This window comes from Indicator indicator, chromosome 6, assembly GCF_027791375.1.
Source record: "Indicator indicator isolate 239-I01 chromosome 6, UM_Iind_1.1, whole genome shotgun sequence".
Lineage (NCBI taxonomy): Eukaryota > Metazoa > Chordata > Aves > Piciformes > Indicatoridae > Indicator > Indicator indicator.
Window position 1 is genome coordinate 32,629,192 of NC_072015.1, and position 25,348 is coordinate 32,654,539.

Genomic DNA, 25,348 nt, shown 5'->3' on the forward strand with positions numbered 1-25,348 from the left:
CAGATAGCTACAGGTCTTCACCCAGCCTTAACCTACATGTCCATAAAGCACTGCCAAGGAAAGGCCCTGACACCACACTGCAGCCTCAGGATACACAGTTTGGAAGAACGCAGAAGCTCGACCTTCTTAATTAGTTAATTCCCCAGAAGGGCTTCATTCCATGAACATCTGCTCTTCCAGGGAATGTCAAATTTTGTGGCAAGAAGCAAAACCAGAAACAAATCCGCAGCTTCCATAAGACTGACATTTTAAAATAAAACTTGCAGTTACAATAAGGGATTTTTTTCATTAAGCAACCTTGCCACTGCCCATCAGTTTAAGATCCCAGTGCAGGCCCACCTGTCTTATCCAAGGCTGCTAAATCAGCATGCTTGATGCCATCTTCAGATCTGAAGAATCTGTGGGTTTATGTTTTGCAGGGAAAAAGTAATAAAAGACAGGCTATTGCAGGTATATCTGAAAAAATAAAAATAAAAACGCTAGTACTGCTAGATCATGACAGAAATTGGCTTCCAACTTACTTCTTTCCATATTAAAAAATGTGACAGTATAACCAAAATAACCAAAATTGCTACAGTGCTTCCCCTGTGAGCAAAACAAGTCAGGAATAGAAATGTATGAGCCACTGCCCCAAGTGCTCCAGTGGTACTCTGAGGCACATCAGACTGTGCTAAGCAGTGAAGCCTCCCTGAAGCACTATAACTTTGGTTGGAACTTCTAATTCAGAAATCTCCCAGTGACCCCATTATCAGTGTAGCATAGAGAAAACAGAGCTGGACTCAGTATATGAAGGCAATGACTGCTCAGGGAGCTTTAATCAGAAGGAATTTAACTGAACAAACAGCCGTGGCTCCCAGAGAAGGGCTGAGTACTTTTTAAAATTGAAAGTAGCTGACCATATGCTTTAGAACAATAAGATACAATTATTACACTAAAACCCTTTAATTAATGCGTGCAACAGAAGCTGCAATTTTTCAACCTTAATCTCCCTGTCATTTCAGTTTTTAAGAAATAGTAAGAAGCACCCATCTGCTCAAGCTGCCACACAAGGCCCAAAGTTCTGTTCTCACACCAGTTTTGCACCGGATGTCTCAATAAATTTACTGCTTATTTACATCAGCCAAAATGGAGAAAAAAAGCTGCTGATCTCCCTAAGCCTGCCCTTCTGCAAAGGACAAAATACATTTTCCTGGTACACACACACCATTTTTTCCCACTAAAAGCAGGGGTTTGTTCGCCACCTCCCCAAAAAAAGAAAACCCATAGGGCATTTTGAAAACCCTGACAGATGTTTAATTACAGAAGCACTAGCAGGCATTATTTGGGAAGGTCAAATATAGAACGACTGTAGCTGACGACCAAATGGCTAAAGTGTCTGTTGCACCATTAGTGAAGAAAAAACTTTGCTAATCCACATTTTCCTAATTCAAACACCTAATAATTCACTTGCAAGCAGAAAGCTGCTGGTAGCACAACACATCTGAATAACCATTTAATAGCAGGAATCTGTGGTTACAATCTCATGTTACTAGGGCTGCATTAAGAAATACAGCAAACAGCAGTCAGCGCTGTGTTATGAAATATCAAACCAAGCTCTTACTCTCGACATCTAAGAACAAAGTACTTTTTGTAATGCAGGTTTTTCTCTCCCCCTCCTTCCCCTCTCCCTCACTTATTAATTCATGAAGTTCATTCATTTAAATAGGTCCTTTAGTCAGTGACGTAAATGAACAGGGATCTACAGTATGTCTGGGCTTTGTGGCAGGAAGAGAATAGAGATAGCACTGCCTTCTCTGCTGTTATTTCCAGCTGTTGCTTACAAATTTCAGATTCTCTTGATTTTTTTACACAAGGTTCCAATTAAAAAAACTTCTATTCAGAAAGTTAGAGAATCTTATTTGACCTATTAAAAACCCCCAAAGAAACAAAATCTAAAAATACAGACACCCGGACCCATGAATAAAAATGTTCCGGATGTGCCTCTGAAGCAAGCAGGACTTGCCCCTTCTTTGCAGAGTCAAATTCAGAAGCCTTCATCCCTTACCCACCCTCACAGCTGACAGCGAGGCAGACACACTATGTCATGATGTTGAATTGTGTACTGAGCATGCACCAACACGAAATATTGTCCTAACAGATTTAAGCATGCCTCAAAGCACATTGTTCTGACAGCGCCTGGGTCTCCGTCATCACTCTCGTAACTATCAATGATTTCTGGTTAATTTTACAATCACAAGAGGTACAAGCCTCCATCTGGTTAGTCTACATATTATTGCAGACTTGGAATCACACTGATCAACAAAATATGTTGGCTACTAACGCTCTGTTAAGGTGGACTGGTGAGTGAAGAACAGTCCGACTTTTAGCTAAAGAACCTCTATGACTACAAGGGAGTACAGCATAAGCAGCAGTGACATTCCCTGAGGAGAAGAGCATGGTGCAGCTGGATAAGGATTCAGGTGTGTTGGCAGGACTGCTTGGTAACCTAACAGATCAGGTTGAGTCTCCTGAACGCCTGTACCATGTACAGCAAGAGCCTGCCACAGCTCTTGCACTGGAATTAAGCTGAAGAGATTTCCTAGCCTGTTCCTAGTCTGTGACTGAAGAGACTTTATAAGCACAGCTAAGGGGGTTTCTAAACACTTCTTGTTCCCTGCTCATGCAAACACGAAGTGCAACAGCACCCTTGTCCACACCAGAGTTGGGGCACAGCTTTAACACAAGCCACCACCATCCCTATCATCCCTCACCAAGAAGCCCTGCCTCACAGGTCTTATGGGGAGAGCAGCTGTGGTGCCACTGCAAGGATTTTCATGCCAAGGGTCCCAAAGCAACATCTCTGCCAGCAGCCAAAACTGGACACCCACAGCACTGTTGACATCGATGCAGCTATTCCGGCAAGGCTACTACTTGTGTTATACTGCAGCCCAAACCCTTCTGGCTCTACACAAACCCCAGTTAAAAGTGCCACTTGGGTAACATTGTTGCATCTGCAGTAGGGTTCCCTTCCATCAGACTATACTGGGAGTGGTATCTCTATAAAGCCTAACACAGACAATTCTGCTGGGAGAGCCTGCAACAGAGTGCATCTTGATCTCCTGCAAAGGAGATGTTTCTTGCTCATCTTCCTTTTGGGAGTTAACTTTTTACTATTGTCATGGACTAGGACTCCCTTTCACCCCCTTCTGTCTCATCCAGTAGAGGCCTCAGTGTGGACTTCTCTTAAGCATGGCCGAATTTTGTTGTTATCTTCTAAGTATGTCCTTTCCTGTGTGAGCTCCTGGTAAGCAGCAAGTTGAAAGGCAGATCTAAGTCTCTGTAAATCTGTACCTAGAGCATATTCTCAAACAAATTAGCAAAACCCCAAATTACTGCACTTATAGACAAGGTACTCCAGATACAAAAGTAAAATTAAATTGCCTTTTGTCATTTTGGGCTTCAGAAATCACTTCACCAGTAGGACAGTGAGTGAATTGATTTAAATGCTCTTAAAACTTCAGCTTATTCTGTAACACCAAAATTTCATCTGAGGCTCTTCAGAGCAAAATATACATAATGTATGATTATACAATGGAAATCCCTTAAGCAGACAGCTAGGAAGCAAAACACCTCGAGCCTCATATTATTTCAATTTGGTTTTTTGTGTATTACTCTATCTGACAAACAGAAACAGGCCATGAGAAAAGGGCAAGTATTGCTTCTTTTCTCTCCTTCTGTTGAGGACAGCTTCCCACAGCTCTTCTTATATCTACTCACCATCAGCCACAGCACAGAATCCCCCAACCACATTTTCTTTCCATTCATCTATCATTATTCTAAACGTGTATAAGAAGCCTGCAATGATGCTGATGAAATCACTGATGACACAACTATTAACCTCAAAGGAAGAAGAACTGGTCCAAAGAACGTAAATACACAATAAGCAGTAAATTCAGAGCCTCTCCCAGCTCTGAACAGCTGGAGTTCTTAAAAACCCAGTGTCTCTATGGCATAAGCAATGAAAAACAGGTTACAGAACTCAGCAGCAGGAATTAATAAAAATGACCAAAGGTCATCTGTAGTCTATCAATCACTCTCTCGTTTACAGTTCATATTACAATAGAAAGGTATGAACGTTGTCAGTGTTGTACACTGGCTACTCTAAGATCTACCATTAATAATTGATAGAGGTTATCCATTTGAGTCCCAGACTATTATTCAAAGCTCTAAACTTACCGTTCACCAACAGCAAAGAGCACTGCAGATGAAGGATGGAGGGGCACTACAGGGAACTATTTTCAGTGATGCCAGCACTGATGAGGGGAATGCAAATTATCTGAAAACAAAAAGCTGAATTTTTCTGAGACCCAAGGCACTATGCTTTGTGAAAAAGCAAAAGAGCATTTCATGCCTACCTATTCTGTACAATTTACTGTCAAGAATAAAATACACCAGCTAAATCTGAACTTGAGGATTCAGTCTTAAATCTCTTAGAAGCTCAGTTGTTTGAGTTGAAGGCTGAAAAGTGCATTTGTCTCACATTCTCTTACATACTTTACACTGAGCATCTAGAATACATCTTCCTGATAAAGTGACTTTGACCTACAATCAAAGAAAAAAAAGCCTTTCCATTACAAAACAAGTTTTTGGTGTTACTTTAAAAAAAAAAAAAAATCATAAACCAGGCATAGCTATATTTACAAACTACACCCGGTGCCTGAGGAACTAAGACTTGCAACGTGACCTACATTTGTCTTAATCTTAACACAGCCATTACCTGAGTAACTTACTCCATGATAGCATTACCGCCAATGGTAGTAAATGGCAGCACACCTTTGAAACTCAAAGCAAGGTAAGAATCTGCTAACTGCTAATAGTCCTGCTACCTACTGCCTTGTAAGATAGGGTGATTTATTTACAGTTCACCACGACTGAAGAATCAACATCTTGGACTCTTAAGTCCATACTGAAGGGTGCAAAACATGATCACAATTTCATCTTAGGTTTAAGAAGGTCAGGCTCACTGAGTTGCCTTTGTACAGTTCATAATGTCAGAATAATCCTTGACTACAACGACAGCCTGAGACATTGAATGGGATTGTTGAAGAACAGCAGCCCCACTGTTTCATCCTTGTAACAGCGGCTCACAAGTGGCATTTGAACAAGCCACAATATAGGACATTCTTTGACAAGCAACACCTAAAGCACCTCCCTTATCTTCATGCATTCCAGGGCAAAACAGAACGTAACATTTTTTTTCATCACTTATGAGAGGCAGGTAGTCAAAAGAAAGATTGCTCTGAAAATTTAGGGACGTCAGAGCCTGCTTTTAATTCCCTTTGCTGAAGCACAAGGCCCTGTCTAGACAGCAGCCTTAAGGCACTCTCTTTGCATATAAGGCAGGCCAGGCTATGCTGCCTGTGTAAGGACTGTCAAAAAACCTGTTTGGGCTTTGGCAAATTAATATTATATATTCTGTAGACAGCACACTTCTTAGGCTTATGTGTCAGACATAAGCAAGAAAACACTACACTCTTTCTGACAAACTCAAACTTTCCTTGCCAAAAGCTGTCCTTCCTCCTGCTCAGCCTGTTAGGAAACTAGCCTGAAGAAGGTTTTGTTCAAATATTCACTTTCTCCTACCAGGAGATAAATGTTGTCCATTCTGACTAAGTTTTGGAGCCTGCACACTTCGGTCTTGTGGCCTCCAAGGGTCAGTAATATCGATTTGATACTTAGAATCACAGAATCATAGAAGAGCAAGGACCTCAAAGATGACCTCGTCCAACCTTTCTTGCAAAAAGCACCACTCATCTCCCACTCATCATTTTGACCAACACCATGGCGCCACATTTTAACCAGAAACTAATTAACATCCTGCCTGAACAGAACAGCAGCACCCCTTCTCTTACATTTCAACAAAACCCAATCCCACTCCCATCTTCATTCAATATTTTTCTCACACTGAGCTCTTTTACAACAGCTTGTGCTTAGTTGTCAGGCTGCAGGCTCCTTGTACATGTACAGTCAGTGGTTGGCTTTGATGGGTCAGATTCTCAGCTATCCCACTCCTGAGGCTTATGGATATAGACTTCCAGGCAAGTGGATGAAATGGGTTTGAAACACCGTTTTGGCAACAGGACAGTTGAAGGGACTGAACAGTTTCCACTAAGAAATTTACAGCTGAGTTGTCTGAGCCCTTGCTATGGTGGCAGGCTGGGGAGAGGGGAAGACAAAGAGGGAAACAAATTTGATTGCACACGGAAAATTTATCACCAACCTAACTGTCATTTCGAGAAAATTCCTCAGCTAGTCAGAAAGTCTAAATGCCTGTACAATATTTCACATGGACAGGCAAACACAAACAGCAACATTTAGTAAATCAATTATGAAGATTAGCTTTGTTTTACAACACTTGAGCAAAATACAAGATCTGAAGCTCAAATGGACTTCATAATGTAGGAAAGAAAAATAATTGTCCTTTAAGGAAAGCCTAGGAAAATCACTGCAGAATCAGGAGGCAGCTATTTATTAATATGTGATGATTGTGTATTTCTGTTCTTTTTAGATAGGCTTGTATCTGAAATGTGAGCCTTTAAACAGAAAGCAGCTTTGATGACAGTCATTTATTTGGGAAAGCTTTTCCAGCCTTTTTGTTTCACACAGATTACTTGAAGATTTAATGCACTTAAGGTATTTCACATCTAGGTATTAATAAAGAGATGTTGCCTTTTCCATCTTTTATATTTTTAGTAAGCTTTTGGTGAAAATGCAGCTGCTGACTTATAAGCAATTAAAAAATAATACACATACAAGCAGGCAGCCAGTTTCACAGTCTGGCAAGCAACACATTTCCATAAATAACGAAGGATATGGGGTCATGGTATCAGCTGTTCAGAAATTTTTAAAAGTCACCATGCCTCTAATTTTGCAGTAACCATTTGCTGGATTGTCTGTATTTATGGCTTGAAACTGAATTCAGAAATGCTTTCTCTGAACTTTAAGCACTACATTCCCAACTGACCGTCTTGTCTCTCTGCCGTTTTCTCACTTGACTTCCACCTTCCTGCGCCCACGCTGAGTGCGGTGGGTGATACTGTCCCACAAGCTGGGCCTGCAAAGGTTTGTGAACATCTGAATCTGCTCCTCGCACATCTGTGCGCATTGCACATGCCACGAGGCTGTTTGTTCACACAGGCAGTCAGCTGCCCTGCTACCTGGCTCTTCAGATGCGTAATGCTGATTGCGCCGTGCAGCAGCTTTAGAGAATTAGACACAGCTGGATGCTTGAAAATAGTAACATCCAGTGGGAAATCCTGCTGGAAGATTTTGGTCATAAACACTTTCATAGTTCTCAGATATACCATTATCTAATCCTTACATCTCTTTTCTTTTCTTTTCTTTTCTTTTTTTTTTTGAGGACTTTGCCAACTATTCCAGTCAAAAATGATTCCGTGACATTGTTGCTTGGCTTCTTTCTAATAGAAAATATCACATATACAATTTTGTGACAATGCAAGCTGTTTCCTTAAAGGAACCCGGGGGGGGGGTGGGGGGGGGGAGACGTATTTTTAGCCAACAGAGCTGATGGACAAGGGGATGATATTTTTTCTTTAAAATGGCATGTGAAATAATGCATTTTACATATTTCTCCTCCCCCAAAAAGCTGACAGTTTTTCCAGAAAGAAACCATAAGCTGCACTTCTTGGGGGAAAAAGAACCACCCAAAACCCCCAAACACACCAAAATTGGCTCAGATCTGCTCAATTATCTTCCTCCACAAACATGACTTCCAAGCCATGTTAGCTTAGAAACTGCTTCTGACAATCTCATTACTTCATGATTCAGATGACTAAAAATAAAATAATTCCATGTTACATTTGGTCATAAAAATTATGAGACTATTCTTGTTATCTGAAAATATAAACAAATCAGGTCTCAGTCATCTTGAAAGAATGGCTTGTTTCATTTTGTTTTATTTTAAGGGGTGTTTAAAAATAAAGGGGGGAAAGACTGGCAATTGTGAAAGCACAAACAATGAGCATGAAGGTATATAAATAACACCAAAATAAAAAGAAATGTGTTTATCCAATCTGATTGCCTATCTGGCATCCCAAAACCACAGAGTACAGTATTAGTGTCCTGAAGTGATCTCCTCATTGGTTTCAGGAGGCCAGGATACAGAAGATTCTATCAGAAGAGTTGTGGTAACATATTAACCCCAGAAATTAGAGCAGAGAATATTCCTTTAATTTAAGTTACTTTTAATTTTTTTCTTAAGTTAAGATTACTTAACTTTTTAAGTTAATATTACTTTTTAATTTAAGTTAAGATTACTACTTTTTTCTTCCTTTTTTCTAACTGCCACTAACTGTATTTCTGGTCTTCTGCTTCAAATGAGCACCAAGCTACTAGGGGATTTCCTAAGTGAGCTTACTTGTGTTTCTTCAGTTTCTGCTAGCTGCTTACAGTTGCACCTGTGAGAATTTAACTGAGCTGGCTGTCAACAACCAGTAACCAAACATGAGGAAACAGCAGAGAGATTTAACCTCAGGGTGGCATTTCTTCTTTTGGCTGAAATCGGTAAGGACTTCTAATTCCTAAAAAAAGAACAGAAAATCTAAGCTAGCCTAAAAACTTCTGCCTTTTTCTCAATAGTCTTGTTTTTCCACTCAGCTTTTGTTGAAGTACAGTCACAGTACAAAATATAATTAACCCCTAAGTGAGGATAAGAATGGGAAAATGGTTCTCAGCAAAAGGCTTTTGGAGTGGGGGTCAAAAGAGACCAGCACCACAACTTAAAGAGAGGCGTAATTAAACTTTCATACAACATCTGTATCACATTTGCACACGCACACATGCACTCACTTCCAGGGAAGAGACAGACATCAAAACTAATGGAGAACATCTCAAATCTCCAAATGCAGGAAGAATGATGTAGCCTTCCCAGATGCACCCCCGGGACTGTAAGACAAGAGATCGGCAAAGGAGCCTATTTTCTCCCGTATAGCTTCTGCTGTTGTTTTTGGCCAGGTAGTGTTAGGAAGTTCTTAGACAGATTTATCCTACTGCTTCATGTACTGCAAGAGACTCGCATACAGCAGCACCACTGGAGAACAACAGCTACAGAATAAGCCTCATCATATTCTGGTTGTTATGCCCAGTAATTGATTCCAGGGTCAACACTGTGATGCTGCAACAAAGAGCTATATAGCTTAAGGGTACAGAATAAACAGCAGGAGTTAATGGAAGTTCTGTTAGCATATAAATACTCACAAAATGAAAGAAAGGCAGAAAATAAAATATTCCGTATAAGCAAAACTGATTATGAACCTAATGTACAACCTTAGCTCTCAACGAGCTGTTCTTTTCATTAAAGGAAAGAAATACAGCAAGTACTTTCAAGTGTCTGTAACAAGAAAACAAGACATTAACATTTTGAAGCTGGTTTGACAAACACAGTGATTGCCATGGTTGCCAATTTATCAGTGTGAAAATAAAAGGCAAAGAAAGGCACCTGGAGCTACAGTACTATTCATAAAATATCCATTACTAGGGTATAAGCAACTGCATTCAAAACACCACATGTAACTGCTCCACTGTATGTAAACATATGGGGCAAGTTATGTATCTGGCTTCAGTGCCTTCAAAATGACATGCTATGCTTAAGCCAAGAGGTCCAGCCACACCAATTCTAACAGTCATGTTTTCAAAATCCAGCAATGTCTCATTTTGAATCATCCCATTCAACGATACTTCCAATTAAAATGTATTTATTCCTCTGCCCTGCACACCAGGAAGGTGAAACAGATGTAGAAGAACTGCAAATGTCTTCTTTCAAAGTATTTCTCCCAATTAATGATTATCTCCCAACACTCAAGCACTCAGCTGAAAAGTTACAAAGAAATATAGTCATCCTTGTGATTTACCAGCTGAAACACTAAGATTCACAAAGCATCCAAATGGAGTCCCTTATTTGTGGCTTCATTGTTATAACTTTTTTACTTTGTCAATTTCTGCTGTTCTCAGGATCTGAAAGAAACTTTTACCTGTTTTTCTTTCACCTGCTCTGCCACTGTGCAGAGCACTTGAGCACTGGGACTGCTCCTGCAGGGTAGTAGCCGAGGCACTGCATAACCTCCTGCTCTGGCACACTTCCACACTTTAACATGAAGAGGATGACACCCAGCTACAGCACCTCCTTCCTCAGTGCTGCACCGTCTCTCCACTTGCACTCAGCGGTCACTCATTCCCTTCCTTTAAACAACGCTCATTTTTCAAGCATCATCTGGGCCCGCACGGGCTGACTCCTCACAGCACACCATCCTTCCTGGCATGTGCTGCTCCAGGCCTCGGACACTGTCCTGGCCCTTCACCCATTAGTAAGCTAACACCATGACACTGCTTACACAGAGAACGCTTACTTCCACCTTACTTGCTTATGCCATTGTTTCAGCTTTTTTTTTTTTTTGTCAGGGCTGCTCCTAAGGATCCCATTTGCTCCCATTCCTACATAAACCACCTGGTTTGTAGCTGACAGTAGCCCAAATCCAGTCCAGCCCCTTCAAGACAAAAGACTTCTATCACTTCAGTTCACAACCGCATGATCATTGCAACAAGCTGGATCAAAGGGAAATGCCCCCCACCCAGGTCCTGTCCACTGCCTCATAGCACCCCACTCTCAGGAGTGCCAGCCCAAGGTTACTCACAGCACCACTTTGTCTCACTCTAAATTCAGACCCTCAATAACAGAAGTGTACATTGGTCATTTTCTAATGCATATGTTGCATGATACTTTAGATGCTATACATCAGACCAAACGTATCTTAGAAAGCAAATTCACAGACACGGCTGCTATTGCAGACCAAATTTCTGGTTTGTGCTTTTGCATGTCCTCTGCTTCCCACTACAACAGGGATTTCTGGAGGACTGTCAGCATCAGAGGTCGGCTTGGAAGTATCATGAGCTTCCAAAATAAGTTGGTTTACGTCATTTGGATGCAACTCTAACAGTAACACATCAGCCCTGTCCCATTTATATGGATTAACCTTTACTTGCTATATACACTCACACAGTTTCTGAAGTTTTACCTTGCCTTTTTCAATCCTTTTTCAGCTTGACAGAGCTTTTAATTACATTATGTTTTTGGACCACTCCAACACTCACTCCCTCAGGTATCACGTTTCTTTCCTTTTGGCTTCTGAAGGCTTCAGAGAAAGTTGCAAAACTGGAATTTGAGTAAATACTGTATGAAGAGTACTTTCCATGACGACTTGATTGAGCAAACTCAGCATTTCAACTTACTGAATATACCCTAGGAGATTTTTTTTTTAAACCTTTCTCTACTATAACTGGCCAAGAAAGGTCAGTCTAGCAGAAAATTTTACTAGCACATAAAAATTTCATTATGCATTACTAACACTTCATTTCCATTACGAGCCTTAATATTAGGCACTTGCATGCTGATAATATCAGAGTTAAAAAACCCTAACAACTTCACTTGCAAAATAAAGTGATTATGTTTTAATTATAACTAATATGTCATGTCTATGTGTATAAATGAATGAAAAAAAAGCAACACTGTTTCCACACAAATTACAGTATTCAGTGTGTTTCCTTGTCAAACACACTTAGCACTACAGCAGCAAGTAAGTGATGTTCACTTACATGTACCCATTTTGCTGTCCCAGAACAATCCAAGATTGATTCTTTTTCTGTACAACTTTACTTGCCATTCTGTGTTTGATTCTTTTTCTAAGCTTCTCCAGGATTCAACAGTACTTAAGGCTAAGACATTTCTGGGAAATTGCTGTGCATGTGGATACAGGCACGTGCAAAGGCAAGAAACTTCTGCAAAGTATTCTAAGGGGTATAAGATTAATGGGTTCCATGTGCAGTGTAAGCTGTACTTCCCGAATTTTCTTTTAAGGGAAGAGAAGGATCTATTTGCTTCATTATCTAGTAAAAAAGGCTTTACTACCTACTAAATAAAGGCTAAATCACAGAAAAACTGAACAAACCTTTGTTTCAATGATGCTAAACACCTAGAAAAACATGCAAATGGCAAACAGCAAGTGCAGTATCTGCTCCACTACCTTGGGGTACATCAGGGATGGGAAAAGAGGAAGTCTTTAACATCCCATCATCATCCCGATTCACTGCACTCAGTTTGTCACCATCACAACATTGACATCCAACCTCTGTTGTCAAAATACACAAAAAATGGAGGAGGAGTGGGGTCGAAAAGAAAAGATGTTTAGACTTGAGGTTCACATTTCCAGAAGAACCCATGTATTTCCCTTGTGGTTATGCTGGTTTTCGACACACCCCCAAAATATTTACTTTTTGCTGACAACAGCTTGCCTGAAATGCTTTTTAAGCAGTAAGACATCACAAGACATATGCTATCCTGAGATAACACACACCTCTGAAGTGCTGTTAGGTGTAGCTGATGCCTTCAACTGCCTGATGAATTTGTTATCTCAAAGAAACACAAGGTTTGGGAGTGTCTTATATTACACAATAACCCCAAATTTAATCTTAAAAAAATAAATAAAACCAGTGGATTTTGTATCATTTCAGGGAAAAAAAAAAAAAGGAGAAAAGAGATGTGACTCAGAGTAACTACCTTCTAACTTGCAGACCCTAAAGATGACTAAAACCATAGCTGTGGTATGACCAAATTAAAAAACAAACAAACAAACAAACAAAACACACCAATATTGCAATGGCTACATATTTTTCTGTTATTTGAAATAATAGAAATAATGAGGTAATAGCTGAGGTCTGATATTAACAACTAGGAAAACAAAGGTCTAAAAAGCTGCAGGGCAAATCTTAGCCCATGAGTTCTGTATAAGGAATATATTAAGCTCTAAATCCATGTTAAGTAAGTAGCCATATCCAAGTTACAATAAGCATCAACTGAGAGAGTACTTTTGTCACATGGACACTGTCTCAATAGAGCTTCTGCACTTTAAAAGAACTAAGTGCTGGATTTTTGCCCTTAGCATCACTAAAGCGTAACCAAATCCATTAACAGAGTATCCACAAAAGACAGTTCTGAGACTTGCTCCTCCCCTAGTCTTACCCCATGTAAAGTTTGTACACTACAGTGCATTTCAGGATATGCAATCTACACTGGCATTGATAACAGAAAAGAAAGACTTCTCTATTCTTCCCTAACCTTAAGCTACTAGGTGCCAAGTGTTAAGTTCAAACAAAGCAGTTAACAATGATTCTAACCTGACTGCTCATATGCTTTAAATCAAGCCAGCAGATATGGTGTTTTGCTGGATCAGGGACAAAGCATTCAGCAATTTGCCAGTTCAAATCCATCCTGTCTATAAACACGGAAAACAAATTCACCATAAAAATAAGTTCCCTACACATTTACAAATCCATCCAGGCATTGAAAATAATATCCAGATATTGGTCACAAAAATATGACACAGTAGCAGTCATATGCCAAGTGAAAGAAGGATCCAGAAGTCTCATTCGAGGACTAAGGCATTGAAAACTATAATGAAAAACTCAATTTTTTTTTTCTCCACAGTTCCATAAAATTCACTATATGCTTTTTAACTCCCTAAAAATCCAGGTTTGCTGCTGGTAAATCTTGTAGGCAATCAAAAGAAAACTGAGAATAAAAAGGAGTTATTGATGCTCCCACTGTAAAGGGTTCCCTTGACTGTAGCTAAGTTGCTCTTGACTTTTACTGGTATGACTGGTACCACAGTCAGGCACATTCAAGATAAAGCAATCCAGTGCTTGAATGAGACTACTGGGTTAAAAAGTAATAAAGTGAAATCAAGTGAGACCTAGTAAAACTTGTATTTGTAAAATGCACCTGCAGAAAACAAATTATCTACCAACACTAGGCCAAACTGCGCATTACTTTTATATCCTGTGCAGCCCTGGGACTCCTCCAGGTTTCAGCTCCTGCAGAATTTAACCAACCATATCCACTGAGAGCATCTACTGCCAAATGCAATGCATTAACGAAGAAAATGTGACTCAGTTTAAGATGGATGAAGGGCAAACTGTGAACCATGTTAAGAGCAGAAAAAAAACAAAACAAAACAGCAAAAACCAAACCAGAAAATAGATTTAACATCAAAGATAGCTACAAAAGTCCCTTGGTTAGCAGTCGTTTATAGCACAGTAAACACAGCTGCAGTGCTACTGAAATATTTGGAAATCAGATTAAAAACACTACCATTGCAATTTTCATTGCCTGATTCCTGTTTTATTAGCTGGAGGGAAAGGGAGTCCTCGCTTACTAATCAGAAACTGCTAGAAAGTCAAAGCACTACACAACGTGATCTTACGTCTATAAATGTCACAAAGCAGTATTTCACATGCCATACCTTGATGTTATAGAAACATCCTGTACAAGGAAATACCCAAACTGATAAATTGTCTTTTACAAGACAGCAAGGCCAGGGTATGTGTTAAGAAGTGAGGGTTTAGAGAAAGCTGAGTTACTGTACAGATGGATTCCCAAGCTCACGTCCATATATGCAGCTGTCTATAATACTTGTTGACTAAGAAATAAAAGCCTACTACAAAAGCTGGAAACCCTGCTGACACTTTTTCACACCCTTGCAAGTATTTTTTTTTTTTAATGCTAGTATTTGGTAAGCATGAAATGGAGATTGGCAATTCAGGAAGGACTAAACATAGATACAAGCAATCCTTAGAAGCATCTCTTGAGATAACATTTCCAAAAGCTGTGGAATAAGTATAATGCATCTTACATGAGCTTCAGGGCAAAGTTTATCCTACTATCTCCACCTGTCAAGAAACCACACTCACTTTCTAGCTCTCTAACTAACAAAATAAAGGCTGGGTAAACCTATCTCTCCCTTAGCATCTTGGTACAAATGTTCTTCCAAGCTGACCTATGCCTTGGTCACTCGTACCCCAGACCCACAACTAAAATAATTGTGTGCTTTGTTATTGTATATAGTAACCTGCAAAAAATGAACAGTAACAATTAAAACTAAAGACAGCAGAATTATCTTTGATATGCTGTATCAAAATGCTCTGCACAAAATTTTTTTGTACTTAAGCAAGACTCACGACTGAAATGCTTGTAAGGAATAAAAGCAGTGCAACATCTGGATTAGTAACTTCAAAATGCTGCAAAAGAAGTTGTCTCTGAGCAACAAAAAATACAATCTCTGTCATGAGAAGTCATTCATCTATTGAAGCATTTACAGCTCAGCCAGCAAGCCTTAGTTCTGACTTGAGCTAACTATGTGTTATCTGTTTCTCATCACCCTGATCTGTTGCAAGAGGAACTGGAATTACTGTTTAACACTCCTGCTGGCCACCCACATTACATGAGACCAAGTAAAACAGAGCGTAGTAGCGCATAGTGTGGTAATCAGGAGCACAGTCAAAATTACTCAAAATGCCTACAGGGCAATCATTAAACGTTCTTTAGTTGGTATGATGTCAGGGTAAATGTATAGCATTAAAGGGTACAGATTACATTATCCTATAGAACTGCTGTCCTGTTCCAGTCTGGCTGTCCTGTTCCAACACTTTTTGCTTGAGCTTCTTGAAGCACAGCTCCCATAATCAGCCTCAAAGAAGGGCCAAACAATGTCAGGTGTGTGAGGTGCACATGCCAAGGGAGGTTTTAGTCGCATCTCTAGATGTCCTGGAACTCCTCCTTCTTCCTTTCCCATCGATACACACCTTAGTGATTGGGACTGCCAGCATTTTTCTTGTTATCCATGTCCTTGGAACAATCAGCATAATTTCTATTTTGTTCTATTCCTTCACTACTTCTTCCCATTCACGTCAACCCACAGGTAAAGACACACGAAAGCAAAAAAGCTGCTGCTGATGGCAGCACCACAGGAATAGGAGATATCCTCTGCAGTCCAGAGGAACATACAAGAGTCCAAAGGAGAGGCAAGAGGTAACAAAGTGCTGCTGTGGAGATACACACAGGCCTATACTGGTAAAAAATTATGCTTCAACCTGCAGTGCTTTGCAGAGAAACTTCAGATCATGTGAAAACACCACACCCCATGTGGCTTTGCTACACACATTGGGATTTGACTATGTGCATTATAAAAAAAAAGCACACTTAAAGAAGAAATTTCTGAATGGCCTTATGAGGCACATCCAAACTAGATAACTGTTTTGTTTACTGAATTTGCTTTAAAGAACAGTTTGAACTTCACAAAATCCCAAACACCTAATGGATCTTACTTCTACAGGCACAGGGTCCTTGCCCCTGTCCAACTTCCCCTATGGTTTAAAATATCAGCTTGCTGTATTTGACAGTCCTGGCATTAATCCCACTGGCAATAACAACCAAAACAATTAGTCTGGGTTGTAAAGTTGAGAGGGTTTTATATTCCAACACCAACTCCACGGAGATGCCAAAATTAACTGTGTGTAATCACAGTGTACTGTTTTTATCTTCATGGCAGGGATCTAACAGAAGCCACTGAGACACTGTTCTTCCTTGAAACTACCTCATTTCTTGGAAGCCTCGGGTAGCAGTTAGCGACTGTCCAGCACTGAGACATTCTCCAATTTCTTGCATGCTTAAAGTAACTTCAGCATTCTTAAGCCTGTACACAGAGAACAAGATCTTCACTTGGTGTAAAAATGCCCCAACAGCACTGCCTTCAGTGCTATCATATTGTGAGATTTACAGTAAGTGAGAGTCTGCTATGAAAAGTATCTAAAGTGTAATTATTTGATTAAGATCTATAGATTTTTTAAACAGTGGAGAGGACTTCCCTTGCACACAGAGGGACATACTTTTGTATATGAAGAACAATGAAATCTTGGTAGTGGATGGTGGCAGCTGTGTTTCATGCACTCAGTTTGGCATCAGAAAACATTTACCAGGATTAGCTCTTTTTGGCGTTACTATATATATTTGTTTTTCTGTTTTCACTTGATTAGCTATTTTATTCCTACTGTTCCTCTCCTCCCTCGACTTACAGCCTCACCATTTTACTGGAAAATTAAAGCAACTTTGGACAATATCTACATTTTATTTGTTTGAATTCAAAAGCCTTGTGAAATTGGGCACTTTTTGTTAAAAGCTCCAGCTCTTGGATTTAATTTGTATCTGAGGAAAAAAAAAAAAAAGGTCCAAATTTATGGTTCACAAATGTCTCCCATTCTTCTTTCACAAAAATTATTGATGTCCTTATGTTTCCATTCCAGCATTCAAATTTACATATAGGATTTTCTTACACCATACCTGGGATAAACAGTTTATGTTACATCTTCTAGTTCGTATAACTTGCAATCCACAGCCAGCAGTCTCTTTTCCTTCAATTTACTGATAAAAGATGCTAAATTAATGTCTGTCCATTAATTTCTAAGTGTTTTTATAATGAAACAAATACAAAGAGCTCCAAAACAGCAGTTCAGTAAGAAGTCAGTGGGTCAACTGGCAAGCGTGGAAAAGGCAAGCTTCTGCTGCTGTCTCCCATTCCTGTGACTGCTCAGATCTTCTGCTTTTCACATGGAAATCCACTTGAAGTTACCCACCTTCCAGTGCAGAGCTTCAGGAGACCTCATAGCTTCAGTGCAAGATACCCAGCATGCAAGGACTGGATGGTGGCAAATGCCCTGTGGGGGTGGCTGCAGCAATGGAAACAGACCAACTGGCAGCACAGAGGTAAACTCACCTGGGTTGCTAAATTATGGCAAGATATTGCTTCTTGGGTAGAGGTCCTTGTTCTAAAAGTGTATCACTTAGATGCTCACATACCCAAAAGTCAGGACACTGAGAAACAGCAAAACAACCAAAGAGTGGATCAGGCTGCTAAGACTGAAGTGGCTCAGGTAGATTTGGACTGGTAACATAAGGGTCAATTATTTATAGGCCAGCGAGCCCATGATACTTCAGGTCATCAAGGAAGACAGATGGGCTTGTGATCAAGGGGTGGACTTGACCACGGATACTACTGCACAGTTTATCCATAAATGTAAAATAGGCATCAAGCAAGCAAGCCAAGCAGTTAGAGCCTCTGTGATAGGAAGGATAATGGCTGAATATGAATATGGAAGGGCCTGGCAGATTGATACCACGCTCCCACAATCCCATCGAGGCACGCACCATGTGTTTACAATGGTGAAGCAATCACCAGATAACTGGAAATATATTCCATGCCCCATGTCACTGCCCAGAATACAACTCCCGTGGTGACAAGACATCCCATTAAAAATAGAGTCAGACAACAGGACTCATTTCCAGACCAACCTCATAGACACCTGTGCCAAGGAGCATGGCACTGAGCAGGTATATCACATTCCCCATCATCCAGAGGCACCAGCCATGATGATATGGACAGTTGAAGACTACACTGAGAGTATTGAGAGGTGGGCCCTTTGAATACTGGGATACACAGTTAGCAAAAGCCACCTGGCTAGTCAGCACTAGGGGATCTGGCAGTCCAGCCAGCCCTGTCCCAACAAAACTTTAATGTACTAGAGAAGGGGATAAAGTCTCTGTCATGCACATAAAAAATATGCTGGGGAAGACAACCTGAGTTATTCTTCCTTCAGGAAAAGGTAAAGCCATCCATGGGATTGCTTTTGCTCAAGGACTTGGGTAATGCAAAAAGATGGGAAAATCTAATGTGTTCCTCAAGGGGATCTGACTGAGGATGAGAATAGCCAATGATCTGAATTGTATGATGCTAATTGCTATATAGTACTTTGTATCACCACTGCTATGGTTGCCATATACCGTAGTCATGATATTACAGTAAAAATTACCCAGACTGGTGAAGAATGAATTTTGAGTGTTGACAGAAGCAGACAAGCACAGCAGTGATGGAACCAGATCTGACTGCTGCATTCAACAATCCAACACTACAGAGCATCTCTCCTGCCCTCGAAGACTGTTATGACAGATGGAGCCCAAAATCATGGACTAAATGAACTCAATGGATATTTCAGAGGGATGGCCCATAGACTAAGGGAATGATACTTGTGTGTATATATTAAAAGACAGGAAACGTTGTAGTCATCGATTGGATGTATTGAAGAGTGTGGGACCTAGGCATGATGTAAATGGTATAGGATAAGGTGTAGATAACATCCTGATTTTGCCAGCATGGAGTTATTCTTCCTAGTAGCTGGTACACTGCTGTTTGAGACTTAGGATGAAAATAATGTTGATAATACATTGATGTTTTAGTTGTTGCTAAGCAGCGTTCACACTAAGTCAAGGACTTTTTAGCTTCTCATACCAACTTATCAATGAGTAGGCTGAGGGGGAGAGGGCAACAAGAAGAAACATTTGACTAAAACTGGCCAAAGGGATATCCCATACCCTATGGCATCATGCTCAGTATATAAACATGGAGGAAAGCTGGCAGGGGGCTGTTGCTGAGGAACTGATCAGTGGGCATTGGTCAGTGGGCATTGGTCAGTGGGTGGCAAACAACTGTGTTGTGTATCCCTCACTTTTATATTCTAATTCTTTCATCATTATTGTTTTAATTATTATTTTCCCCTCCTTTTCTGTCCTTTTAAAACTGCTTTTATCTCAACCCATAAATACTTTTTTTTTTTTTTCCCTCCATTTCACTTCCCTCCCCTACTACGAGGTGGGGAGTTAGTGAGCAAGCAGCTGTGTAGTGTTTAGCTGCCTGCCAGGTTATACTATGATGTATCTTAACACAGCGAATATACTCTGGGCCACTCCTTCCCACATGGCTGTCACATAAGGCACATATGGCTGTCACACAAGGCACATACAGCTCCTGCATACATCTTTGTATGACAGGTATCACACAGCACACGGTGTGTAACTCTAGGAAACTAATTTTCAGTCCCATTCCAACAAGATGGAAACCACTTTGTAACCCACTATCTTACCCTCTGGCAGCTGACAAGTTGGGTTTGCAAACACTACCCCATGCTTGAGAAATCACTGTGTTACTCTTCGTAAACAGCAGAGACAAATTACCTTTGTGTTAAGAGCAAAGAAATTACTACCCTGGAGGCTCTCAACCCTATTTCACATGCAAGGTGCAATTCTTGCTCTTCTTTCAATAAGCCCTATCAGTGCTTCCCCGTCCCCATCACACCCAGCTCCAACATCTGTTGGCCCTAAGTGACCACAGAGGTGCACTGCCAACCTCCCTGCTGCAAGAAGGCACTTTGTGTCAACAAGACTACTCAGATTATTAACAATCAAATGCACAAAGAAGTATTTTCAGCTAAGCCAAGGCCACAACACTCAATACCTGTCAGTCTCAAGGCCTTTTTCTGACCTAGGATAACATATTAATGTGTCAAAGAGAGGAAAACCAGTAAAGATATGAAAGTTTAAAACCAAAAATATACAGCTATTGTATAACCTTATTTTCCTGACTACTTCCTGCGTAAAAATAACACGACAGAAGGCATGTCAGGAACGGGAATCAAGAGCTCTACTTGGCCACCTCCACTGGGGAGGGATACCATCCGTGGGGCTGGAGCACAGCTCTCAACAGAAAAACTTCACCTGCAAGAGTAATTACAAAAAGCCACAGTAGAGCATAGCAAACTGCAGGGATTCCAGGACAAAATGTGCTTCAAGGACATACCAAACCACCTGATACTAGCATGAGCATATAGGAGGGTGGAATTCAGTCTATATTCTGTATACTTTAAGTTTCTGCTTGTAGGAGAAGGAAAGAAAGCCTCTCAAATTAAAGCAGCAATCTACAGAAGAGTAGAATCTAATCCTACAGCCTGCTTGACAGAAGGATCCCAGTCTCTTAGAAAACAATATAAGGGCAGTGTAAGTAAATCTGCATAGCAAAAAGAGAAAATTCAGAACCATGTCTTGAACGTTGACCTATGAAAGCTCCTTAAAACAACAAAAATGAAGGAACAACAACAGAAACAAACAAATAAAAATCCAACTTTCTTCTAAAACCAAACTTGTGTGAAATGTTGGCTTCATTAACACAGTGATTTTATTTAAACAAACTCTATCAGAAACAAGGCTAACATATTTCATGTCCATAAGTAATTTTTTTAGCCAGTTAAATACCTGATGAGCTCTTCAGCTGTGATGTTAGCGAATACAAAATGCAGCAGCCACCCTCCCAGCCCATCAGTGCAAACACATCCCTTTTCCAAGATGGACTTTTATTTAGGCCCCATCAGTTTGCTTCTTACAGCTGAAGCAGGACCAATTCATGTACCCAAAAAAAAGTTTCCAAGTGTTGGCTAGTGAAATCATTTCAGCCAGTCACCTTAATTCCTGTCACAGAAAACACTGTGACTTTAACTCTCACCTTTCACTCCTGCAACAAGGGCTCAAAGCTTGAGTTAAGAAGTAGGATATGCAGAGAGATGAGATGGCTCCTCTTGTTAACAATAAAGTGCTTAATACAGAAAGGGCATAAGAACAGCTTTCCTATTTGAACATCATGTGAAAATGTGTTTTGGTGTTTTTAGCCTTTCTCCAGAGAGATGGTTTTCCATTACAGCAGTTCCCACAAGGGCACTGTACATTACTCTGGTAAAACATGGCAGCCCCATTTAAGTCCAGGCAAAGGTGCAGTCTTATCACTTATCATCTTGTATCGACTGTATCAAGGTGTTTCTGGGAGCAGCTGATGGATTTGCACACAAAAGTCAGTAAGTACACTCCCATAAGGAACTTCCAGTGTCAAAACTCAACAGCAGATATGAAAGCCAAATTCTGAGTCTTTTAAATGAGCAAATCATCATAGTGAAAATATTTAGGTCAGCTTGTAGTTAGAACTTTCTGGAGTTGTGGTTTATTGAAAGGGCAAGAAAGCATGAAAAAAAATTAAAAATTGAGTTTTTGGTTTAACGTTCTAGTGTGTACTCAATTTGCCCATCAAGGACTTGATCCAAGTTGTAGCAAAATCCAGTTTAGGACCATTCTTGTAGGTTTAAGGACAAACAGATGGGTGTAATTTTTTTACTATTTCAGTCCTTCAGAGCTCTCTTCCCTCTGTGCCTTGTATTTTGAAAACTATACTGCCAAGCAGTGTAAACCCCAAGTTTATGTGTCCCCAAACTATGGGACTTTCAGGAAAGATGCTTAATGACAAAAAAAGAATGTATCCAGCACTGCTCCAAAACTTTATGAAAAACATGTAACTACCAATACACAAACCTGGGAAATTTTGCTTTCTGCTACAAGGTCTGTAGCCAGGACAAAGTGTAACATCATATAAAACCCCGAAAGAACACAGCTAATAGAATAAACCCACCCTCTTCCACAATGCTGCAGGTCTTGAAAATTAGTTTAACTCTATGTTCCTCAGAACAAAAGAATAGAACTGAGAGGAAAACATTATTGTTTGCCAAACACAAGACAAACAAAAAAACCCAGTGCAAGGCTAGTGAGGCAAGAATGGTTAATCTCACATTTCTAAAAGGGTATTAAAACAAATAATGGTGAACAACAAAAATAAAGCATTTGTGTGGGGGGGGGGAAGGTACAGAAGTGCTTAACAGTGTTCTTTTAAATATTTACTTTGCTTCTATTCGGAGAATAATTTGTTCCATTTAGCAGTGTTGGGCTCAAAGGACTGCTTTATTCCAGAGAGATTAATTATAACCTTTGGAGTTATAAACACAATTTGGGAAGTGAAGCAGAGAAGAGAGGAAGAGAGACACCTCTAACACTGCCAGTGAACAAGTTTACATGCTTCAGGGCTACAACACACAGGTCCTGCCCCTGCTACACGTGCACACCAATGGCAGAACAGTACCAGGACACCCATAAACTGAGGAAAACCCCTGAAATGTCCAGAGAAAACACTACCTTACCCTAAAGCATTGCTATAGACAACTAAAATACTTCCCAGGTGTCCTTCACAGACACCCTGCACCTTATAAAGATGTCCTCTGACCTTATTTTTGTTACCTGCACCAGAAATGAGTCACGATGCTGAGACAAGCAGCAGTGCTCAGTGGGCACAGGACCCCATCTACATCACCTTTAAAGCTCTCATGTGCTTTCACATCTCTCTCCCCCGACCTCATCACCATGTCCCACAAGAGAAGATGCAGAGAGAAGTGATAGTGACAAGGGCAAGGCTAGGAGCAATCTTACCTAGTGAGGGGTTAGCTGCTCCCTCTTCTGAGCTCTCCTCAGCTGCCTCCTCTCCTAGGCCAGAGGTGGCTGAATCCTCTGGGGCAGACGCAGAGCCAGGTGTGCTGGGCCCGCTGACAGACCCTGAGTCTCCTTCCTCGCTGCTGGAGCCATAGCGGTCAGGCTGGGTGGCCGCCCCGCCCTCGCTGCAGCTCCTCCGCTCCTTGCGGTGCACCCGGGAATGCAGCACCATTTGGTGGTAGGTGCGGAAGATCTTCCCGCACTCAAAGCATTCGGTGGACTTGTTCTGGGTGCCTCGCCGGCTCTGCCGTGAGGCAGGGCGGTAGTCCAGGTCTCCCTGGGGGAGTGGGCAGCTCTCCCCTGGTGGGGCGACCGCAGTTTTCTCTGGGCGCCCGCTGCTGCAGCTCTTCTTCTTGGGGTTACTGGAGGAGCTGGGTGAGTCCTGGTCTCGTTTGCGCTTCTCTTGGTTGACGAGGATGTACTCTTTCTTATCCTTGTCATAAGTCACATCCGCATCTGCCAAGGCCTCATCCCATCCCAGATATTTCACGTACTCTGAAGGCTCTACAACTTTTCCTTTGGTAGCCAGCTGCCAAGCTTGGTAGCTACTGACTGGATCCAGCTCAGCTACTCTTTTCCCAGGCTGTCCTCTAGTAACTCTATCCGGCCCCATAGATGGCCTCAGATTGAGACACTGCAAGAAAAACTGCTTCGTTACCGAGGAGCTTAGGCTCCCATCAGTTAAGCCCTCGGCTTTATCCCCAGCACTGCCGCGCTGTGCCCGGTAGTGAACAGCGTTATGTGCTTTCAGGCTTTCCATATTTGTAAACAGATTCCCACACTTGGTGCAAACTTCATACAGAGACAGGCCTGTCACAATCATCTCCTCCTGTATCACATCATTGATAGTGGCTATCAGCTCCAAATCATTTTTTGGTTTGTTTTTGCTCCCAGTCTTGGGACCATGTGACTTCATGTGGTTTTTGAGAAACCAGGGCTCTTTGAATCTCCTACCACAAATGTGGCACCCGTGATCAAATGACCCCCTGTGCTTTTTCATGTGAGCTTTCAGGAACCAGGTTTGACTAAAGGCCTGACCACAGACTTCACAGGGAAACTCGCCTGCGCTCAGCTCACTCTTGCAGTTCTCAGTGTAGGCCTCCCCATTTGGGACCTGAGCTGTTATATGGTCCTTCTCTATGTGGCTTAACAGTGACTCCTCCCTCAGAGTCATATAGCTACACAACCTGCACTTGAATGGCTTGTGGACCTGATGCAGGTGCTGCTCCAGATCCTTCTTCCTTTCAAATTTGTTTTTGCAGAATGTGCACTGGTAAGAGGTCAGCTTGCCACCCTCCTCAGCTGGCACCATCTCCATGACCTCCTTCTTGCTGCTTCTCAACAAGATCTTGCTGCTATCCACCTGAGCAGTACCGTTCAAGATCTTGTTGCAGGCGGATGTACTTTTAGTGGGGCTGGTGCACCCACCAAGGCCCTCCGAAACACCCATCTCCCCTAGCTGTGCCTCTCCCATCTCTGCCTCATGCCCTTGACTTAAAGTGCCTGTTCTGTGACTACGGATGTGGATCTTCAGGTTGCCCTTTTGAGACGCTCTGTGATCACAGTATGGGCATTTGTAGGGTTTCTCACCCGTGTGCTTCCTCATGTGCTGCGACAAGGAGCTCTGAAAAGGGAAACTTTTACCGCAGATGCAGCAGCTGTGGCACATGGTCTTCTCAGTATCCATGTCACTCTTGCTTAGCCTGCCTGGGCTGGAGGATCTCCGCAACTCCATTGCTGCCTCTCTAGTACGATCCATCCGTATTACAGCAACATTGGGCGAGAGGGGCAGGAGGACAAAAGTATGTCCGGCAGCAGAAGAGGGCAGGACCGCGTTCTCAATCATACGGTTTTGCAGAGAGATGTTTTATTGCTTCATTCTTGGGGTAATGTTTCTCCTTTCACCTGCTCGACAGAGTCCAAAGCACTGATTTATTTCTCTGTGCTCTGTAAGCGGCTGGCATACATCACCTGAAACAAGAACAAAATCACACAAATGTACAGGAATTGTGTAAATAGATTCTTAAATACAGATTCTTAAATATATTTAAAACTATTCATATTTTTAATTCAACAGCTTCCATCACTCACTCTGCACTCAGAAGCATACCATACTACAGATTGCTGCACCAAAAAGCAGCAGCTTCTCCTTTTGCTGACTTCAACGGCAAGCATCATTAATAAACAAGTAAAATCCCCAAAAGAGCAAACATTCATTTCCAT

The 25,348-nt window shown here is 41.2% G+C and overlaps 1 protein-coding gene across 1 annotated transcript in view; it reads right to left on the reverse strand.

Annotated features, from left to right (window-relative positions):
* Positions 1-24,971, reverse strand: part of ZNF516 (zinc finger protein 516) — a 59,491-nt gene extending 34,520 nt beyond the window's left edge. The window contains exon 1 of the mRNA XM_054381894.1: positions 23,066-24,971. Coding sequence (XP_054237869.1) covers positions 23,066-24,971 — 1,906 coding nt within the window. The remainder of the gene's footprint in view (positions 1-23,065) is intronic.
* Positions 24,972-25,348: the final 377 nt, after the last annotated feature.